At 55.6% G+C, this 17,551-nt stretch overlaps 1 protein-coding gene and 1 long non-coding RNA gene across 2 annotated transcripts; one reads left to right on the top strand and one right to left on the bottom strand.

Annotated features, from left to right (window-relative positions):
* Nucleotides 1-412: 412 nt before the first annotated feature.
* Nucleotides 413-10,427, bottom strand: LOC119086432. The gene is made up of 5 exons (XR_005089722.1): nucleotides 9,903-10,427; nucleotides 6,464-6,508; nucleotides 5,549-5,724; nucleotides 4,478-4,593; nucleotides 413-3,748 (listed from the first exon to the last, which is right to left on the bottom strand). It is a non-coding gene; the product is annotated as an uncharacterized LOC119086432 (long non-coding RNA).
* Nucleotides 10,428-12,940: 2,513 nt separating this feature from the next.
* Nucleotides 12,941-16,006, top strand: Six3 (SIX homeobox 3). Its single transcript, XM_028892708.2, has 2 exons — nucleotides 12,941-13,843; nucleotides 15,600-16,006. The coding sequence occupies exons 1-2, from the start codon at nucleotides 13,020-13,022 to the stop codon at nucleotides 15,790-15,792; spliced, it is 1,017 nt and encodes a 338-aa protein (XP_028748541.2). The 5' UTR covers nucleotides 12,941-13,019; the 3' UTR covers nucleotides 15,793-16,006.
* The last annotated feature ends 1,545 nt before the right edge of the window (nucleotides 16,007-17,551 follow it).

Genomic DNA, 17,551 nt, shown 5'->3' with positions numbered 1-17,551 from the left:
CCAGGGAGGAGACACTGGGCTCCCGGGGATGGGGAAGGCCAAGGGCCAGGGAGACAAGTGGACACCGCAGGCAGGCCTGTGATCCGGCTGGGGGAGACAGGCAGCGCGACACCGGGGACGCGGCTCCACTGCCTCGAGAAGCATCCTGCAAGAGGTGACGGGGGACAGCATACCCACAAAGGGTCATTGGGTTTGTAGGTATAACTGACGTGGCATTCCAGGCCCAAGCTTGATGAGGTCCTACATGGAGTCCTTCTGTTATCCCCACCGTTATTCCCACTCTGTGGCCACGTCCCAGGCCCAGAAGCCACCACTCAAGTCACACGCGCCCCTCTGAGCCCAGATCTTGGGCCTTCACAGCCCGCCGAAGCCCTGAACTGTTCCCGCCCCCCTCCCCCTCCCCGATGTCCCTTGTGCCCTCTGGCTCCAGGAAGACCCTGAAGCCCTCCCGTCCCCTCTGCTTCCTGCGGGGCCAGAACTCGTGGCGAGGCGGAGGCTAGACTGCGGCCTGAGCTGGGCCACGGCCTGGGGCAGCCTCGAGGGCTATTTGTGCGTCTGGGTGGAGGGCTCGGGGCTGGAAAAACAAACAGGACCAGGGCTCAGCGTCTTGGAGGCTGGCTGGGGGCTGGAAGGAAGTGTGCAGGGTGGCTAGAGAGGGAAACAAAGCCAGATCCCCAGCCCCGTCACCCCGCAGTGACCCCAGACCCGCCCCGCTGAGTCGCGGGGCTCCCGGGCCTTTACTCTGACCGGGTCGCGCAGCTCGACCAGCCCACGCCAGGTGCTCCGGGGACTCCGGGCCACCGCGGCCGCGGCCGCCGCCCGTTCCATCGTCTGCACTCCTGCATCCATGGAGACCCAGCGGGCAGCCGGGCCGGAAGGCGCGATGGCCAGAGCAGCCGGCAGAGAAGCCGCCGCACCCCTCCGCGAACACTAACCGACCAAGGCTGAGGGGAAACGGTGTGGATACCCTCCATCAGAGAACCAGGCGACTCTGGGCTTCACTAATAGCCACAGCGGTGCAGAGCAGCCAGGGAAGAGGCGAGGAACTCCCAGGTGGAAGAAAGTGGGCGAGCAAGTTCACCGAAGACTCCTGCCTGCCAGAGACGGGCCCTGGCTAAGGCGGCGGTGGGAAGGGGCTGCTGCAAACAGCTGTTCCTCATACATATTTCATTACACAATCAGATAATGCGTCCCACTACCTTCTCAATTATTCACAGATAAACATTTTCAAGACGTTTTGACATCTGTCTTGGTGCCTGCTATTAATTTAGTAATCACTGTAGTTAAAAATGTATGGGATTTTTTCCGTCGGAGTACCTCCTCTCTAAGCGCCAGCCCAGTGTTGGGCTGCGGCAGAGCCCCGGCCCCTCTGGGAGTGAAGACACCTTGGGAGGTGAGACGCCGTCTCCAGAGCGTTGACACTGTTGTGGAAAGGATTAAAGGGGTATCTGGTTATTTTAATTTATTGTTGAAGGTAATGACTGCCCTATCACACACACACACACACACACACACACACACACACACACACACACACACCGGTAATATCCTATGCCAACACTAGACCCACAAGGGCGGTTAGCCCTTTGCCCTGGGCAGCGGAAATAGCTTGCTTCATCTAGGCAGCCCGAGTGTGTTGGGAAAGTGTGGGCAACCCAATAGGAACGCATGCATGCATACACATATATGCATTGACCTATGTGAGACAGGTTATCACTGCTCAACACAAACCTAAGAGTTGTGGGGTGCTATCAAGAAGGTCACAGATCTCCCAAGTTTTGCCCCTAGTTCTGTGTCCTGGGCAGAAGGAACAAGGGTAAGAAAGAAAAATAAATTAAAATGTCCAGTGAAGTATGTGGAGCCTTCGGGGTTATGAGAAAACAGAAGATCTTTGCTTGAGAGGTGACTGGTACAGTCTTCCACCTAAACCCACATAAACACATTTTCCAGTTAGAGTGTGGAAATTATTGTGAGACTGGAGAGTCAGAGCAAACCCTTCCAGTTCTCAAGCGCTGGGATGCGTCGTGAGAAAGGCTCTAAACTACCCCAAGAGGTAGAGAATGTTCAAAGGCAACCAGTTCGTTTCTTTGTGTTCCGAATCTCAGCTAGAAGAAGGAAGGAGAGTTACACTTTGGATCGGAGGGGGATGCCTCCTTATTCAGTTCACTCTTTTGACCACAGCCTCCTTCTGAGGTGCATCAGCAGGTGATTCAAATTTGGGCGTGAGAGAAAAACAAAAACAAAAACAAAAACAAAACAAAACAAAAACAAAAAAAAAAAAAAAAAAAAAAACCCCGACTGGACTAACAAAGCTTTGGCAGCAACTGCCCTGCTGACGAAGATTAAGATTACATGGACTCTAGGGGCGATTTTCACAATTTATTGTTCAAGACGCAAACAAGAACAAATTCACTAAAATGTCCAGGAACTAAGAGTGTCTTGGAAAAGTGAAAAGAACTGCTCCCCAAAGGGCAGAAAACCTTCCCTAGTCACACCCCTCGGTCACTTCAGGGGACGGTTACATCTGTGACGGTGTGCCCTGCAGCAGTGTTTGGGGGTCATTTCCTCTTTACAACTGCAGCTCTCTTTTCCCCCTTGGAGAGCAGCTCCTGGGCTGGTTGGCCTAGGAGCTAGCACCTCCTCCCACCCCCTTTCCTCCTTCCCTTCCTCCCTCCCTCTTCCTTGCCGTCCTTTTAAAGAAATGGTCCAAGACTTCACTCCTACTACTTTCAAAGAGGGAGGCTCAGAAAATGAGCTCGAGAGAGCAAGTTGGAAAAGGCAATGTGGGGAAGGGCACCATTGCTTGGGGCAGTCCCTGACTGGGGCAGTATGGTCCAGGGCAGGCAAAAGAGGTGACAGTGAGAATAAATTTGCACACTTATTCAATCTAGCCCCCAAACCACTGTGGGAAGCCCTGTTGGTAGACTCACAGCCAGGCCAGGACCTCAATCTCTGCCTGGAATAGACGAGCCATGGTTGAAGACTTCTCAATATCCCACAAAAGAATATTAGTTAAATAAAGAATTTAGCTTGCACTAGCACATTCCTTGCAGATATTTGATACCCTTGGGGTTGGGGAGAGCTACTGTTCTCTTCAGATCTCAGAAGAGAAAAAAGAAAAACCGAAAGGGGGGCAGCCAGGGCTTTTGCACATCTGGAAGCTTCTTTAGAACTGAATGTTCCCGTTGGAAATTGAGACTCTCCTGTCACCTGGCGAAGACTGTCAGTGCTGTGTGCTCAAGCCCTACTCTGGAGCACAGTCTCCCAGGCAGAGGATGAAAAAGGCACCAACCAAGAGAAATAACTGAGTCAAAAGCAATCTTTCCTGTATTGCCCTCTTCTGGGTGTCTCCAACAGAGCAGGTAGGAGAGTCTGAAGGCAGGCTCGGGGTAGATGATTCCTTGGCTCTTTCTTCAGAACTGAAACTTTTACTTCCAGAAGACTCAGCAAAGTTTCTTCCTCCACGGACAACATACCTCTTGCAGGAAATACTGCATGCCAGTTGAGCTTACTCTCCTTGGCTTCCTGTATATAGGTGCCTGTGTGTCTGTCTTCACGTGGGCACTGCAGCTTTGTTTGCATCTGGACAACTGGGTGTGTACCCATGCATTCGACCCATGCATATGGACACTTCTTTATTCCTCCAGCTCTGTTGCTAGGGTTCTTTAATCCTCCTTAAGTGTGTTCTCGCACAATTGCAGTGCAAACACCGTCTGTGAATACCAGTTGAGGACGTGATCCCAGAGATCTGTGTTGGTGAGAGGATGTGTGTGTGTAAGGGTAGGTTGCTGACTTTGGGTGGGCTGTAAAGGTTGGTAAGTTTCCCAGTTCCGGGTATCCTAGCCCCCCCCTTCATCTACCCTAATTAGTAGTGACCTTTTTCAAGCAGGAGCGACCCTCTGCCATCCTCCCCCAGCATGGATTCAGGAAGGGTGTGACCAGCCTCTAGAACCTCCCCTGGTAGACAGTAGCTCCCAACAGCCAATAAAAGGAAAAGCAGAGTGAAGTCTTTCGGCTTTAGACCTTAGCCAGCCGGCATCCTAGCCACGTTCGCCCTGTGACGCCCTGGGGTTCTGGAGAAAACAGAGGCTCAGTAGTCAATATCAGGGAGCTTCCAAGCAAGCTCTCTAAGAGTAAGGAGACCCTCCTTCATAGCATCCCTGGAGCAGCAGCAGCACTTAGAACTGCAAACTATGAGGGCCCGCCCCCTAGGCTCCTCCTCTAGCTCACACCCCAACTCTAAGCGCCCAGCTGAGCTCCTGAGCTGGAGTCGCTTTCTCCCCTAGGCACTTAGGGACAAAGCCACGTTTTAAGGTCCCTAGAGGGACCCGAGGGCCTGAAAAGCAGAGGCCAGAGTACTGAAAGCAGTGATCACTAAACAACCATAAGCGATGTATTCCTCCGCCTACTTCACTTCTAGGGCCTGGGCAGCTGGTGCTCTCACCCTCCCGCGAGAGAGCAGGCATGGGGCGTGCACCTTGAAGGGTGTTGCGCACGTGTTCTCGTGCGATTGGAAGCGGCTTCATGGAATCTTCTAGACGTGGTTTTTCCGTGATTGAAGCTGACTTGCGACTAACTTCAGGTAGTGTATTCCTAAAGGACGAATATCAGTCTGACTGCCGGCCTGTGAATGTTGCCTACGCGTTCGCACTGAGTGAACCCACTTATCCCCACCCCACCCCAAAGCAGCTTGTCTGGCCCCAGTGAAAGGGCCAGCCTCTCCCCTCCTCCCGCCCCCCGCCCTGAGATCTGTAAGGCTGAAGTTCTTAATGCTTACTCTAAAGATCTAATTCAAAGGTCCAAGCTATTTCGTACCTTTGCAGGGTCAGGAGGGACACCCTGTGTGGGAAAAGGAGATCTTGATAACCGTCCCATACCCACTGCAGGGAGGAGTTCTAACTTTGACACACAGGACCTTCGGACCTGCTGCCTTGCCATCTCACTCCCGACCCAATCTGTGATCTGGATTGGCGGCGGCGGCGGCGGCGGGGCGGGAGGGCTGGTGAGCGAGACGGGTTGACACAGGATGGAGGTGGAAATGGAAAGGGGGGAAGAAAAGAAGCAAGACCGGGTGAAGATGTGCAGATGGGTGAGAATGATGTGGAGGAGCAGCTGGGGTTGCATCGAAGGGCACCAACTCTTCACCCTTCTATGGAGAGGTGCGTCTGGCTGCTCCGTTACTCCCCCCCCCCCAAATAAAGCTAATGATGTAGTAATTTAGGAGGGGTGAGGGGCTGGGCGAAAGGAGGGAGGGGAGAGGATTGGGGGGGGGAGAACGCGCCCCAAGAGCGAAAGCAAACAGCTAGCTGTAGAGACGCTGCCGCAGTTCACACTTCCCAACAGGTTAGCTAGCCTAGGATCCACCCGGTATTTCGCAGGAAGGGGGGGGGGTGAGATAGCTCGTGGAGGGGAGAGCCTTCCTGGAGGACAGAGGGAGGGAGAGAAAGAGATAGGAGCGAGAGCGCGCGCGCGCAGAGCCCTTTGAAAGGACTTACACTTCCTAATGAATATTTATCCGCCGCTACTACACGCTCCCGGCTTCTCTTACCTTACGGCAGGTAAGATCCTCCCTGCTCCCCTACCCTGGGGGATCCTCCTGGCTCCCCCGACTCGGGCGCGGGCGGTCAATTTTTGGGCCGGCGGGGTGAGGTGTGGGGTGTGGGGTAAGGTGGCTTCGCCGCCGTGTGCGATGGGCCCTCACGACCAACGGAGTGTGGGGGCTACCTATGTGGGGGGAGAGAGGAGAGAGAGAGAGAGAGAGAGAGAGAGAGAGAGAGAGAGAGAGAGAGAGAGAGAGAGAGAGAGAGAGAGAGAGAGAGATTGTGCGCCCCCGAGCGCGCGTCTGCTCGAGGCGCGCACTAAGGACATTTTCGGACTTTTCTCTCGGACGCCCTGAAGCTCCTGCCTTTGCCTTTCTTCGGTTCTCTCCCTCCCTCTTTTGGCCTCTTCTACCTCCTCCCCCACCCCTCCGGTATCCTTGCTTGCAAAACCGCTCATCTGCCCGGCTTTGTGCGGCCGGTGCGCATCCCTCCAGGCAGGCTCTCGCATCTCTCACAAAGAGGATGAAGAGCTCATTTTCCGCTGTAACCCCTACACCGAGACCGCTGGCCAAGGGATCCCTCGACCCCCTTCCTGCGGGTTCTGCTCCTGAGAGTCTGCCGCCCGCTCTCCCTCTTTCCCCCTCTTGGGGCGCAGGGGCTCAGTGCATGGAGATGGGAGATGAGGGTGATGGTCGATGACTGGGACTCCCGGATACTGGGCTGAACTTCACAAGGGGTCTACTACCAGGAACTGAGAGCCAGAACCCCCTCCCATGGTAGGGCGCTAGTACCCCCCCACCCCCTCCACCACTGGCGGGAGGAGCCCGGCGAACTCGGACCCGCCTAGGGGGAAAGAGGGAGGGGAAAGGGAAGGGGTCGGGGAGGAGCTGATGATTTACACAGAATTTTTTAAACAGACTTACCCAGCCACCTGTTGAGAATCAGTCTGGGGTCGGCCAGCTCCGGATCTGCTCGAGGTGGACACACAAAAGCAAAAAGCCAAGTTGGGAAAATAAATTTCTTTGGCTAGGCTAGGCTAGGCTAGGCAAGGCAGGTTAGGCTCACAGCCCTGAGCTAGGGTTGCAAGGCGGTTAAGATCCAAGAGGGGGCTTGGCTACGAGACCCAGGACTCAGCGTCCCACACCTCCTGAGCTCAGAGGCCAGGGACTCTGAGCCCGTGAACTCGGCGCTCAGAGCTCAGCACCCTCAGTTCAGCTTAAGCCGGGGCAGGCCTTCTAAGCCCTGCTCAGAAGTCAAGAGCGGCAGCGCCGCCGCTCCTCGCTGCCTTTCATGCAGCAGCCGCTTCTTATTCTTGTGTCTCGGCCTCTCTGGGCGCCCCGGGACAAAGCCCCAGAACCCGGCCGCTCCCTTCCCGCTAAATCCCCTTCGGGGTCAGTGCGCTCCCAGCACAGGGCCGCACGCCTCTCCTGCTAGCCGCCGTGTGGCTCTTAAAGAGCCCCACACCCCTCCGCCCCGCGTGCTCCTCCGACCCCCGCCACCCCTCCCCTCTCCTCCGGATCTAGCCCCCCACACCGACGCCTGAGGTCCCTGCTGCCCCGACCCAATGCCCATGGACTCACAGCCCCCTCCTTTCGCCTCCTCCCCTGAGCAGCCCGTGGGGCCGCGAACTGAATTCCGCCCTCCGGTTTAGGTCTCTCTTCACTCCAAGAGCACCCGCCCCTGCTTTTGCCCTTTGAATGGATCATGACCTGGGCACTCACTACCTTTGCCCAGCTCAGAGATGATGCTAGAATGTCTGCCCGGGCTTGGTTTAGGGGGTCGTGGAATGGAAAAGGGGCTGGGCACGGGAGTGGAGCTGAATGGAAGGAGGGAAGAGAGGAGGGGCCGGTCAGAGAGACTCTGAGGCTCTGCTACCCCAGGACCTGCACTGGCCTTCAGCAGTCCTTGAACACTGGCCTTGAATGAGGACCTGGGGTCAGCAGTCTCATCCTGCTCAATTGGAGGGGGAGGGTTTGAGCATATGGAGACTAGAGAGTCCAGAAGGTCCCGAGTGGAGAACTGAGCGTTCCCTGCTTCTAAACCTCCGTTTAATAAAGACCCAAGAGCTAGGCGCATAAGAAAGGCGTGGGAGGGGACCCTGAGTTCCAAATGTCCCGGGGAAAGGACGACGGAGGAGAGAGGGGTCAGGGGAAAAGTCAATTCTTCCTGAGGAGTGAAGTACAATTTCTAAAGACTGCTTATATTAACTACTCAATCATGCCCCTTGGCCCGAAAAGTAGATGACGGTCATAGCGGATGGCTGTGTCCACCCCCTTTTTTCCAGAATTTTCCCTCTTTTCTCCTCCAGGTTTGTCTTGGGCCCAGTCGTGCCCAAGGAGAGTGGCCTTGCCTGGGGTGCCTTCTTCAGGCCTCTCCAGGGCTAGAAACATGATTGAAGAGAGATTAGAAGAGGGACAGTGTGAAGGCAAGTGTGAACCTTCAAGTCAGGCTGTGGTGCCCAGGTTTCATCAGTGCCGACAGGTTGTTACATCATTTCTCTGTTTGGGCTCCGTGGTGATGCCAGCAGCGTCGGTTTGGGGAGCTGACCCTGCCCACCCTTTCTCAAATACAGGCCCAGGGTTCCAGTGGTGGGGAGATTGGTGGGAAGAAGTGTGAGGCCTTCTGGCGAGATGAGACCAAAGGAATTTGAGGAAGGGAGGTCGAAAGCTGACCCTCCCCTGTGAATCCCTCCTTCTGACACGCCAACACTGGTCCAGACGGACTTTTAAGGAGCTGGGGTGGCTAATTGATTTACAGCTGGCCCTATGGGGAAAAGTTCGAGGTAGACAGAGATGCGCTAGATCCAAAAGCTTTAAAAAAAAAAAAAAAATCTACCTCCCTACTTCCCCAGCCACATAACCATTTGTGCTTCTCGGTCCCCGAGTGTCTAGCTCCTTTCTCCTGGGGCTAGATCACTGTGCAGCCAGCTAGACTGGGTTTGTGCCCACCCTCCCGGGCCTGGCGGTGGGAGGTGTTCAGGTCCTAGACAGAGCCAAACCTCTCTTGTTTGAGGATGTGGGGGGTGGAAGGGCCTTTAGCGGGCGGCGGGGCTCATTAGGCGGAGCGGGGTGCCGAGAGGTGCGCGCTGCCGGCCCCAGAGGCCGCCTTTGAGCCGTCGGGGCGGCTTCATTAAGCAGCGTTAACAAGGCGTACAAATGCCGGGCCCCGCAGCTTTCTTGCAATGCCGGGGCCTTAGCAGGGCGCCGGGCTAATGAGGGTCACTCAAAGGGGCTGATCAAATATTCAAATTTCCCCTCACGCCGGGAACTTTTATGCACCAGGAAAGTTGAGGCAACTGAGCTGTGTTTACTGTCTTGGGCCACAATTGCTAGAAACCCGGGTCCCCGGAGGCTAAGGAAGGGAGGGAGCTGAGGGTGGGGGGGGGGAGCAGTTGTTGTTGTTATTGTTGTTCAAAGGAAAGTAATCGGGGGTCCTTGAAGGGCTTCGAGGCCTCCCCGCCGGAGGACTGCGCTCCCCTGCGCCCTCCCTGGCGGCCGGCGCCAGGCTCCTTCGTTGGCAGCTTGCGGGGAGGCCCAGACCACCCGCTGCCCAGCAATCTCCATCTTCCAACATCCTACAGCCCGGAAGAGGCGTTGCCCCTTCAGGACCAACCTTCCTGACCATTTGGGTCGGCAGTTCCGGATTAAGCAAGGAGCACTGGGTGTAGCTGGCCCAGGCCCTCTGGGGCACTCTCTCCCGCAGACCTGCGGAACCCTTGGCACACCAAACAAGGAGAAAGCGGGGCTTCCTGCAAAGTCCCCTGAGCCTTTCTCAGCCCTGTGGTCGGAGCTGACATGGTAAATAAGTGCCTGGCAGAGCGCCATAGAACACCCCACTATCCAAATGCCCCCATTTCTCCCCGCACCAACTGAACTCTGACTCAAAGATCCGGTAGGCCAGGCTTGAAGGAGATGGCAATTTTGTGTGTGCAGGTGACCTCTGTGGGTACCAAAGCCGCAGATCTGCCAAGTCCCAGATTCTTGAGTCTCGGAGGCCAGAAAGAAAGAGAGATCTAGAGGCCCTACCGGCTAATTCACCCGGGTCTTGTGGCTCTGAGAGTATTGGGGTGCAGGAGATCCTCAGCGTACCACCTACTCTGGAAGTGCCCTGGGCTCTTTCCCACCCCAGACTAGCGAAGAAGGCAGCCTGGGTCCTTTGCACCGGCCCCTCTCCCCAGAGCTCAGTGCATGGGAATTTGGAAAAACTCCAGAGGTCCACAGCAATCCCCCCAAAAAAAATGCACACCCCCAAACCTTTTAGTTCAAGACCCCCACGGATCACCAGGGGGGATCCAGACCTGCCATAAGCATCCGGGACCATCCGCCCCGCCTCCCTGCCCAGCTCTCAGGACTCTCAACTTACCGGCTTTGGAAGCAGCGTATTGCTTCCGGCCTGAGCTGGAGAAGCGCTGGCGACAGTGTGGCCAGGAGGTGGGCTCAGAGGGCTGCGCACAACCCTCTTCTGCCGAGAGGCTCTCGGACAGTCGGGGCTGCAGCAGGCCCGGGCCGGGTAGGGGCGCACTCAGAACTGTGCGCCTTGCCTGCGCCCTCCTCCCGGCTTAGCGCTCGAAAGGCGCGGCCGCCACCCAACCGCCGAGCCCAGCGGGCCCACGAGCGACCAGGCAGTGGCTGGAGTGCAGGGCTGTTCCCGAGCTGAGTCTGCAATCCTTTTGCCTCAGTTCTTCCCGAGTGGCGAGGGTTTTCGATTTCAGCGCTTTCGGCACAGCCCGCGGCACCTGCCCAACCTCCCTCCAGGCCTGGGTTCCCCCCCAACTCGGAGGCGGGGGGTTGCGGGGATTGGGAGGGGACTGGCCGGGTTCACCCGCCCGCCTGGCGCCTGGGTCCCCGGCTCCGGGGGATGCAGTTTCGGGGTCACGAGCTGCTTTCAAAAAGTTGAACACAATATTCGGAAACCCACCCGTAGGAATTCTCCCCCCCACACGCGGCACAATACCCACTCCCCTCCCCTTCTTCATTCCTTCCTCCCCCGCTTCCTCCTCCTGCCCCTTCTCCCTCCCACCTTTCAGCCTATAATCCTTCCCCTACAAGAGAAAGGGGTCGGGGAAGAAAAGACGAAGTGTCTGTTTTTGTGTTCCAACCTTTGGGCTCTTTTTGGGCCCGCATTGAGCGACCGCCCAGAGCCTGGCAGCTGAGAGGAAAAGGACTCCTGGTCCCCAGGAAGATAGATGTATGGAGAGAGAGAAAGAGAGACCGCCAAAGTGGGGCTCGGCGGACCCACCTTTTAGGGGAAACATTCTTCCACCCTAGTCAGCGAGTCTAGGGTCCCCCACCTGCCTCCAGCTAGAGAGCCAGTACAGTCCAACCTAAACACTCCGTGTCGCCCTCAAAGCGGCCCTTTGGAACCTGGCGCTGCTGGAGCAAGGCCTAAGAAAGACCCGAGCTTGAGATTTAAGGCCTGCGACCGTTTTAGCTCCAGGCTCCAGCTAGGTCCACATTTAAATTCTCCCACACTGTTTTTCACTCTTCCCTCACTGAGATCTCCCGAGTGGTGTGTACCCGGCGCCGCGCCCCCAGATCTGCATCGGAATGTAGAAAAGATCTTTAAAAAAAAAAGTTTTGAATTCCTCAATGATTTTTCTTCTAGAAAGGCAGCTTAGGATAATTATTTCAGCTTTATTGAGAGCAGATTAGTTGAAGTCTGGGCGCTGAGTTTCAATACGCGTTGTACATGGGCCGACAATGTGGGCATTGTTGGCTACTGTGTGTGAATCCATTCAACATATACACTTTTTAACACCAAACCGAATCCTGTCTAAATATACACAGTGAGTAGGGAAAAGATGTCTCTGACCCGGACAAATCTGCGTAAATCACACTTCCATAGCTACAGAAGCTTTACAAAGGGAGGCTGGACCCAAGATGCAGATTACAACTTCTCACAAGCAACATGCCTAAGAATAAATAAATGCTCATGGCTGGCTTGGGGGCTGTCGTAGCCCCTAGGCAAGGAAGGCCCTCTACATTCTTTAGAAGAGGTGGGAGTCTGTTTCAGGCTTGTGATATTATCTTACCTATGGAGAAATAGGACTTTTATTATTTGTTATAATTATTTACATTATGAGCAAATAAGGAACTTTCAGGCCTTGGGTGTTTACTCAGGGTGCCCTCTACAGTTTCAGCATCTTTCTGAGGATGTTGAGCAGGCCCAGTGGTTGTGCCATGAATGTAGGAAAAGTGGTCCAGAGAGTCCCTAGGTTTCTGGGCTCCTGTTGCTATTCTACAACTGGGGGGAGGCAGCTGAAGTCTGGGGGTGGGGAAACAAAGAATGGGATTGCTTTTGAAGATGGAGAAAGTGTAGTGTTATTTCCACTATTTTTAAATACATGGTGATGAAAAAATTCACCGACCCTTGTCTGAGAGCAGAGCAAAGAACTGTACAGTCAGCACGGAAGGAGGTCCGTTAAAGGCAGTTCAGTGGCACTGTCCTGGGTTCAACCTCTTAGGCACCAGAAATCGTCTCCCAAATCTAGGCTCACCCAGCGTCTTGCTAGGGTGACTGTGCAAAAGGCCTTATAATCTCCTCTCTTCTTTCTTCCTGACAACTATCAGCGCTCACATAGACAGAAAGAGGTGACTGAGACACCGTGTGCAAACCTTGCCGGGCCACCTGGTCCTCAACCTCTCCACAGACAAGCTGCCTGGTGCTCCTGAGCTGGGAGCCCCTTCGCTTCCCCAAAACACTCCTTGTAACTAATTGCTTGTCTCATCCAACTACTCTATGGCTATTCCTTTTCGAATTTTTTTCGATCAACTTCTTTGAGCAAGGAGAGAGAAAGAGAGAGAGAGAGAGAGAGAGAGAGAGAGAGAGAGAGAGAGAGAGAGAATATTAAGAGTTGCAAAGATTTTTTTTTTTTTAAATTCTGTTTCGCCTTCTTCTCCCTCCTCCCCCCCCCCCCCCCTCCGGCTAAGTGGTAAAACCGTCCTTACGTTCTCGGTATTGATTGGCAGGGCTGACAGTGATTGGCAGTGGTTGCCGTGGCAACGCCACAACGACACGCCGCAGACCAATAGAAAAGCGAAACAAAATGTTTCAATGCTGCACTCACTGTGGATTTAGGGGAGATATTATGAGGCTGTTGTCATTAGGGCGATTGCTGTGGAATCGCTGAATCTTGACTCGGCGGTGGTTGGCTCTCGCTCTCCTCTCGCTCTCCTCTCTCTCCCTCTCCCTCTCCCTCTCCCTGCCTCGGGTTCTCTCTCTGCGCGCGCGCACCGGGCCGCTCTCCTTCCTCCCTCTCTATGTGGCTGCGCGGGTGTGTGTGTATGTGGATGTGTGTGGGGTGTGGGTGTCCCTTACGTCCTTCCTCCTCCCCCTCCTTCTCCTTCTGCTCCCCCCTCCTTTCCATCTCCTCCTCCCCCCTCTCCTCTCCCTCCTCCTGGTCCTCATCGCCCCTCTCCTCCTCTTCCTCCCCTCTCTCTTCCTCTCCCTGAATTTTCTCCTCTCCTCTCAGGTCAGTCCATGGTATTCCGCTCCCCCCTAGACCTCTATTCCTCCCACTTCTTGTTGCCAAACTTCGCCGATTCTCACCACTGCTCCCTACTTCTGGCGAGTAGCGGCGGCGGGAGCAGTGCGGGCGGCGGCGGCGGCGGCGGCGCGGGAGGAGGCGGCAGCGGCGGCGGCGGGAACCGTGCGGGAGGCGGCGGTGCTGGCGGAGCAGGCGGCGGCGGCGGCGGCGGCGGCGGCTCCAGGGCCCCCCCGGAAGAGTTGTCCATGTTCCAGCTGCCCACCCTCAACTTCTCGCCGGAGCAGGTGGCCAGCGTCTGCGAGACGCTGGAGGAGACGGGCGACATCGAGCGGCTGGGCCGCTTCCTCTGGTCGCTGCCCGTGGCCCCCGGGGCGTGCGAGGCCATCAACAAACACGAGTCGATCCTGCGCGCGCGCGCCGTCGTTGCCTTCCACACCGGCAACTTCCGCGACCTGTACCACATCCTGGAGAACCACAAGTTCACCAAGGAGTCTCACGGCAAGCTGCAGGCCATGTGGCTCGAGGCGCACTACCAGGAGGCCGAGAAGCTGCGCGGCCGCCCGCTCGGCCCGGTGGACAAGTACCGCGTGCGCAAGAAGTTCCCGCTGCCGCGCACCATCTGGGATGGCGAGCAGAAGACTCATTGCTTCAAGGAGCGGACTCGGAGCCTGCTGCGGGAGTGGTACCTGCAGGATCCCTACCCCAACCCCAGCAAGAAACGCGAACTGGCGCAGGCCACCGGCCTCACTCCCACACAAGTAGGCAACTGGTTTAAGAACCGGCGACAGCGCGACCGTGCCGCGGCGGCCAAGAACAGGTCAGTGGCAGTGGCGGGGACCGCGGCCGGGCCACAGCCTCCGGGGCTGGGGAAGGGGCGACGGGTTGGTTGGAATGCAGGCGATCCCGGCACGGTAGGGGCAGCTGACCCAGAGCTGGAGAAGCCGGGACTCTGGGTAGTTAGGGAAAGTTTTTGGTTGCCCCGGAACAGGGGACGACAGGCTGTGGGTTTATAGACTGCTTTCCCCAGGAACCTCTAGTGTCCTCAACCCATGGTGCCCGTCCTTGGAAGCCTTGGTCCCCTGGCAGGTTTCCTCAGCCCTGGCTCCAGCTAGAAGGCTGGGAGGACAAGGCAAACTCTATTTGCTATCTGATTATATCCATGCATCGCAAAAGAAGAGTAGGAAGCCTTAGAGAGGTCCAGAAACGTTCAAGAGGAGAAAGTGGACCAGGGACCCTGCCACAAAGGGAAGAAGGCCCCGTGGCCACCATCCAGCGAGCTTCTCTCTCGGACCCTGAACAGGAGAGACAGGCTGGGTGTGAAGAGGCCTAGTGTGCTTTAATTAATGTGTTCACACAAGTGTGTCCACTCCTGGTGTCCCTCAAGCATTACGTCTTCCTGTGTCCTCAGTGAGGGAGCATCCATCCCTTTGGTCCACTTAGCTAGGAAGCCAACAAACTGCCAGCAGGTGCAGCTCTGTTGCCAGCAAGTTGGTGACAAAGTTACAAAGTTGTTTGGGTTCTTGTCCATCTTTAAAGCTGGGCTGGGAGAAGTGAGGAGGCAAGGGAGAGGAGCTAGAGCAAATAAGTCCAAAGGAAAGGGAGAAAGAAGGGGGGGGCGGGCTGAGCAGAAGCTCGGATGCAGATCCTCAATCCGCTTGAAAGGCACTAGGCCCGGGACGCTGCAGGCAGCAGAAGCCCAGCTGCTGACAGCTGCGTGCCGCTGGAGATTTAGCGAGAGTACCTAAAGTATGATGTGTAGGGTTAGGTGGTCCAGGCCTGAGGCCACTTGTCTCTCCTCTCTGCCTGTGGAGGCCACTTTTCGCCAGATGGAGGGAACCCCCAGGACCAGGGAAAGGCTTCCTTGTGGGGAGACACTGGGATCAGGCAACTGGTTCTTCGCTCGGAAAACAGACAGTCTGTCCTTCCCTCCTGCATTCTCTTCCTTCCCTTTTCTGGCTGCTTTCTCGTCCCGCATCTTTTAGCTCCCACCCTTCCCTATTTTCTCTTCCCCGGATCCTGCGCCCTCCGCATAGGGACTCAGAAAGTAAAACGGTGGATACTCTTGGGAGAACCCCCGCAGCTCTGGATGTGTGTTTGGGAAAGCCGGGGCTGGAGGCTCTGTGGAATTTCTGGGTCTCCAGGCGGCAGGCCCAGTTACAAGAGCATCCGAGGTTGCGGAAGAAAAGCGGAGAGCTCTTCCCTACTGTCTGCTGGTCCAGGGCTCAGCGTTCCTAGCCGCCTGCTCAATTCTCCGCAGGCGGCTGGCTTGGGGTTCGACCCTTTCTCTAAGGCCGTCCCTATCTGGAACGCTTCCCTAAGCCAAGGAGCCAGGGAGCCAGGACTTGGGTTAGGAAGGCTCTGCGCTGCTCGCTGCTCGCGGAGCAAGCAGTTGGGTGCCCCGAAGAACACAAAGCACAGTCGGGGGCAGATCGCTCCGGGCTAGCGACGCGGGAGGCCGCAGAGGCAGGGGAGTGCGGGGGCCCAGCCGGGCCAGGCTCCCCGCGGTGCAAGTGAGGGGGAGCAGGGTGGCGGGCCTTTGAGTGAGGGCAGGCACCGCTCTCTCTTTCCCGCAGGCTCCAGCACCAGGCCATCGGACCGAGCGGCATGCGCTCTCTGGCCGAGCCCGGCTGCCCCACGCACGGCTCGGCAGAGTCGCCGTCCACGGCGGCCAGCCCGACCACCAGTGTGTCCAGCCTGACGGAGCGCGCGGACACCGGCACTTCCATCCTCTCGGTAACCTCCAGCGACTCGGAATGTGATGTATGATAGCCAAGGCCGCCCTCCTCCTTCCCCTCCTCCCCCCCTCCACTCTCCCCTCCTCCTCCTCCTATCCCAGCTCCTCATCCTTCTACTCCATCCCTAGAACAAACCGAAATCAGGATACACAGCCACACACACACACACACACACACACACACACACACACACACAAGTCCATACGCACTCCCACCCCAGCCAAAAATTATATATATATATATAACAAGAAAAATAAATTAACCTCAAACCATCAACAATCCCCCCACCACTACCTACCACCACGGCCACCCCAAAGGACCGCGACGCCAACAGACAGTCACAAACGCTAATGTTGCGGGCAGAAAACATAAAAGAGGTGACAATTGTATACTTTCCAGGACAAGCACGGTTTCTCCTTTTGGTTCCCACGGACCCGGCACCCCACCTGCATGACGATTTATTTGTATCTGGGAAAATATTCTCTCTAGTTTAAAATGATTTAAGGAGTCGACCATACAAAAACCACCGCCGCCGCGACAAGACGACAAAAGCAAACAGACAAAAAAAGGAAAAAAAAAATCTGACATCTCCGTTCTGAATTTGTTTTTTAAAAAAGGAAAGAAAGAACTCCTCGAGAGAAATAGCAAATGTTTCTTCCTTCTGTTCTCTTTTCTCCTCTCTCTCTCTCTCTCTCTCTCTCTCTCTCTCTCTCTCTCTCTCTCTCTCTCTCTGTTTTTAAGTCCAAGTATTGGTCAAACAAGATAGAATCTTTTGTTTTTTGTTCAACAGACAATCATTTTCTTCGTAAGCACCTTTTCCTCTCCACTCTGTCACTGCCTGTGTGGGTACTGGTTATAAATGTGGAAAAAGAATAGTTATGACTGTAACAGATTTTTATTTTTATTTCAAAATTTTATATGAATTATGTATATCTTAATGATCGGTCATTTTCCCAGTTTGTAATATATGTGTAGAAATTGCTTGTATATGATACCTGCTTTTTCTTCCTCTTCCTCCTCTCTCCTCCCTCCTTCCCTGCTCACTCACCTCTTTCCTTTTGGGGGTTCCTCCTCCCACTCGGGGTCCCAGGCGTCGACTTGGCAGTCGAGGCTTGGCGAGGTGGCCAGGGTTAGGGCGAGAGAGGGACCCTCTCCCTAGCGAAAGCTGAGTGAGGCCGTAGTATTCTTATGCAAAAGCTATTCAAGTTTTTCCTAGCCGCTTCGGAGGCCTCATTCACTCCCGTAGGGCGCTTTTACTGTTATCTTAACTGCGTGTTTATCTATATGTAAAAAAAACTTTCTAAAGCAAATACAGTATTCTCCATTTTCTTATCACTCCCAGAGACTGGTGTTTGTGTCCGCTCAGGCCGACAGTTCCCGGGTGCAGCGGCCCAGCCTCGGGCTTGCTCTCTCTAGCTCTGCGGCCCTCCAGAGCCTGAGGAAGGATGTCAAAGCTGGGTCCGAGATTTTTCTGGAAGCGGAGTCGAAAACTGAGAACAAACACTTGCTGGGCAAGAGAGCCCCAGCAGCATCCTGAGAGAAAGGCCGAGAGGGCCCGCGGGATGGGGGTTACAACGAGTTTCGTGCACGACACGGTGTCAGGCCTGAACTCTTCCCCGAAGCGCTTTGCCCTGAGATGGCAGCATCCGCCGCCCTGGTGGGTCCTTGGGATGTTTGGTAGCCTCTGGTTGCTACTTTGCTTTTTTAAAAATAGAAAGACACACAGTCCCCTAACCCAAGCACCCTGGACATAGCTGAAAATTTGTCTTTGTTGCCCCCCCCCCCTTTTG

This window comes from Peromyscus leucopus, chromosome 22 (assembly GCF_004664715.2).
Source record: "Peromyscus leucopus breed LL Stock chromosome 22, UCI_PerLeu_2.1, whole genome shotgun sequence".
In the NCBI taxonomy this organism is placed as follows: domain Eukaryota; kingdom Metazoa; phylum Chordata; class Mammalia; order Rodentia; family Cricetidae; genus Peromyscus; species Peromyscus leucopus.
Note: the sequence above shows the minus strand (reverse complement) of the source record. Positions and strands in the feature narration are given on the sequence as shown.

Bases quoted from the DNA above. Each gene is read 5' to 3' on its own strand.
- Six3 (XM_028892708.2), top strand. From the start codon at position 13,020: ATGGTATTCCGCTCCCCCCTAGACCTCTATTCCTCCCACTTCTTGTTG. The intron at 13,844-15,599 runs GTCAGTGGCAGT...TCTTTCCCGCAG, and splicing joins GCCGCGGCGGCCAAGAACAG to GCTCCAGCACCAGGCCATCG.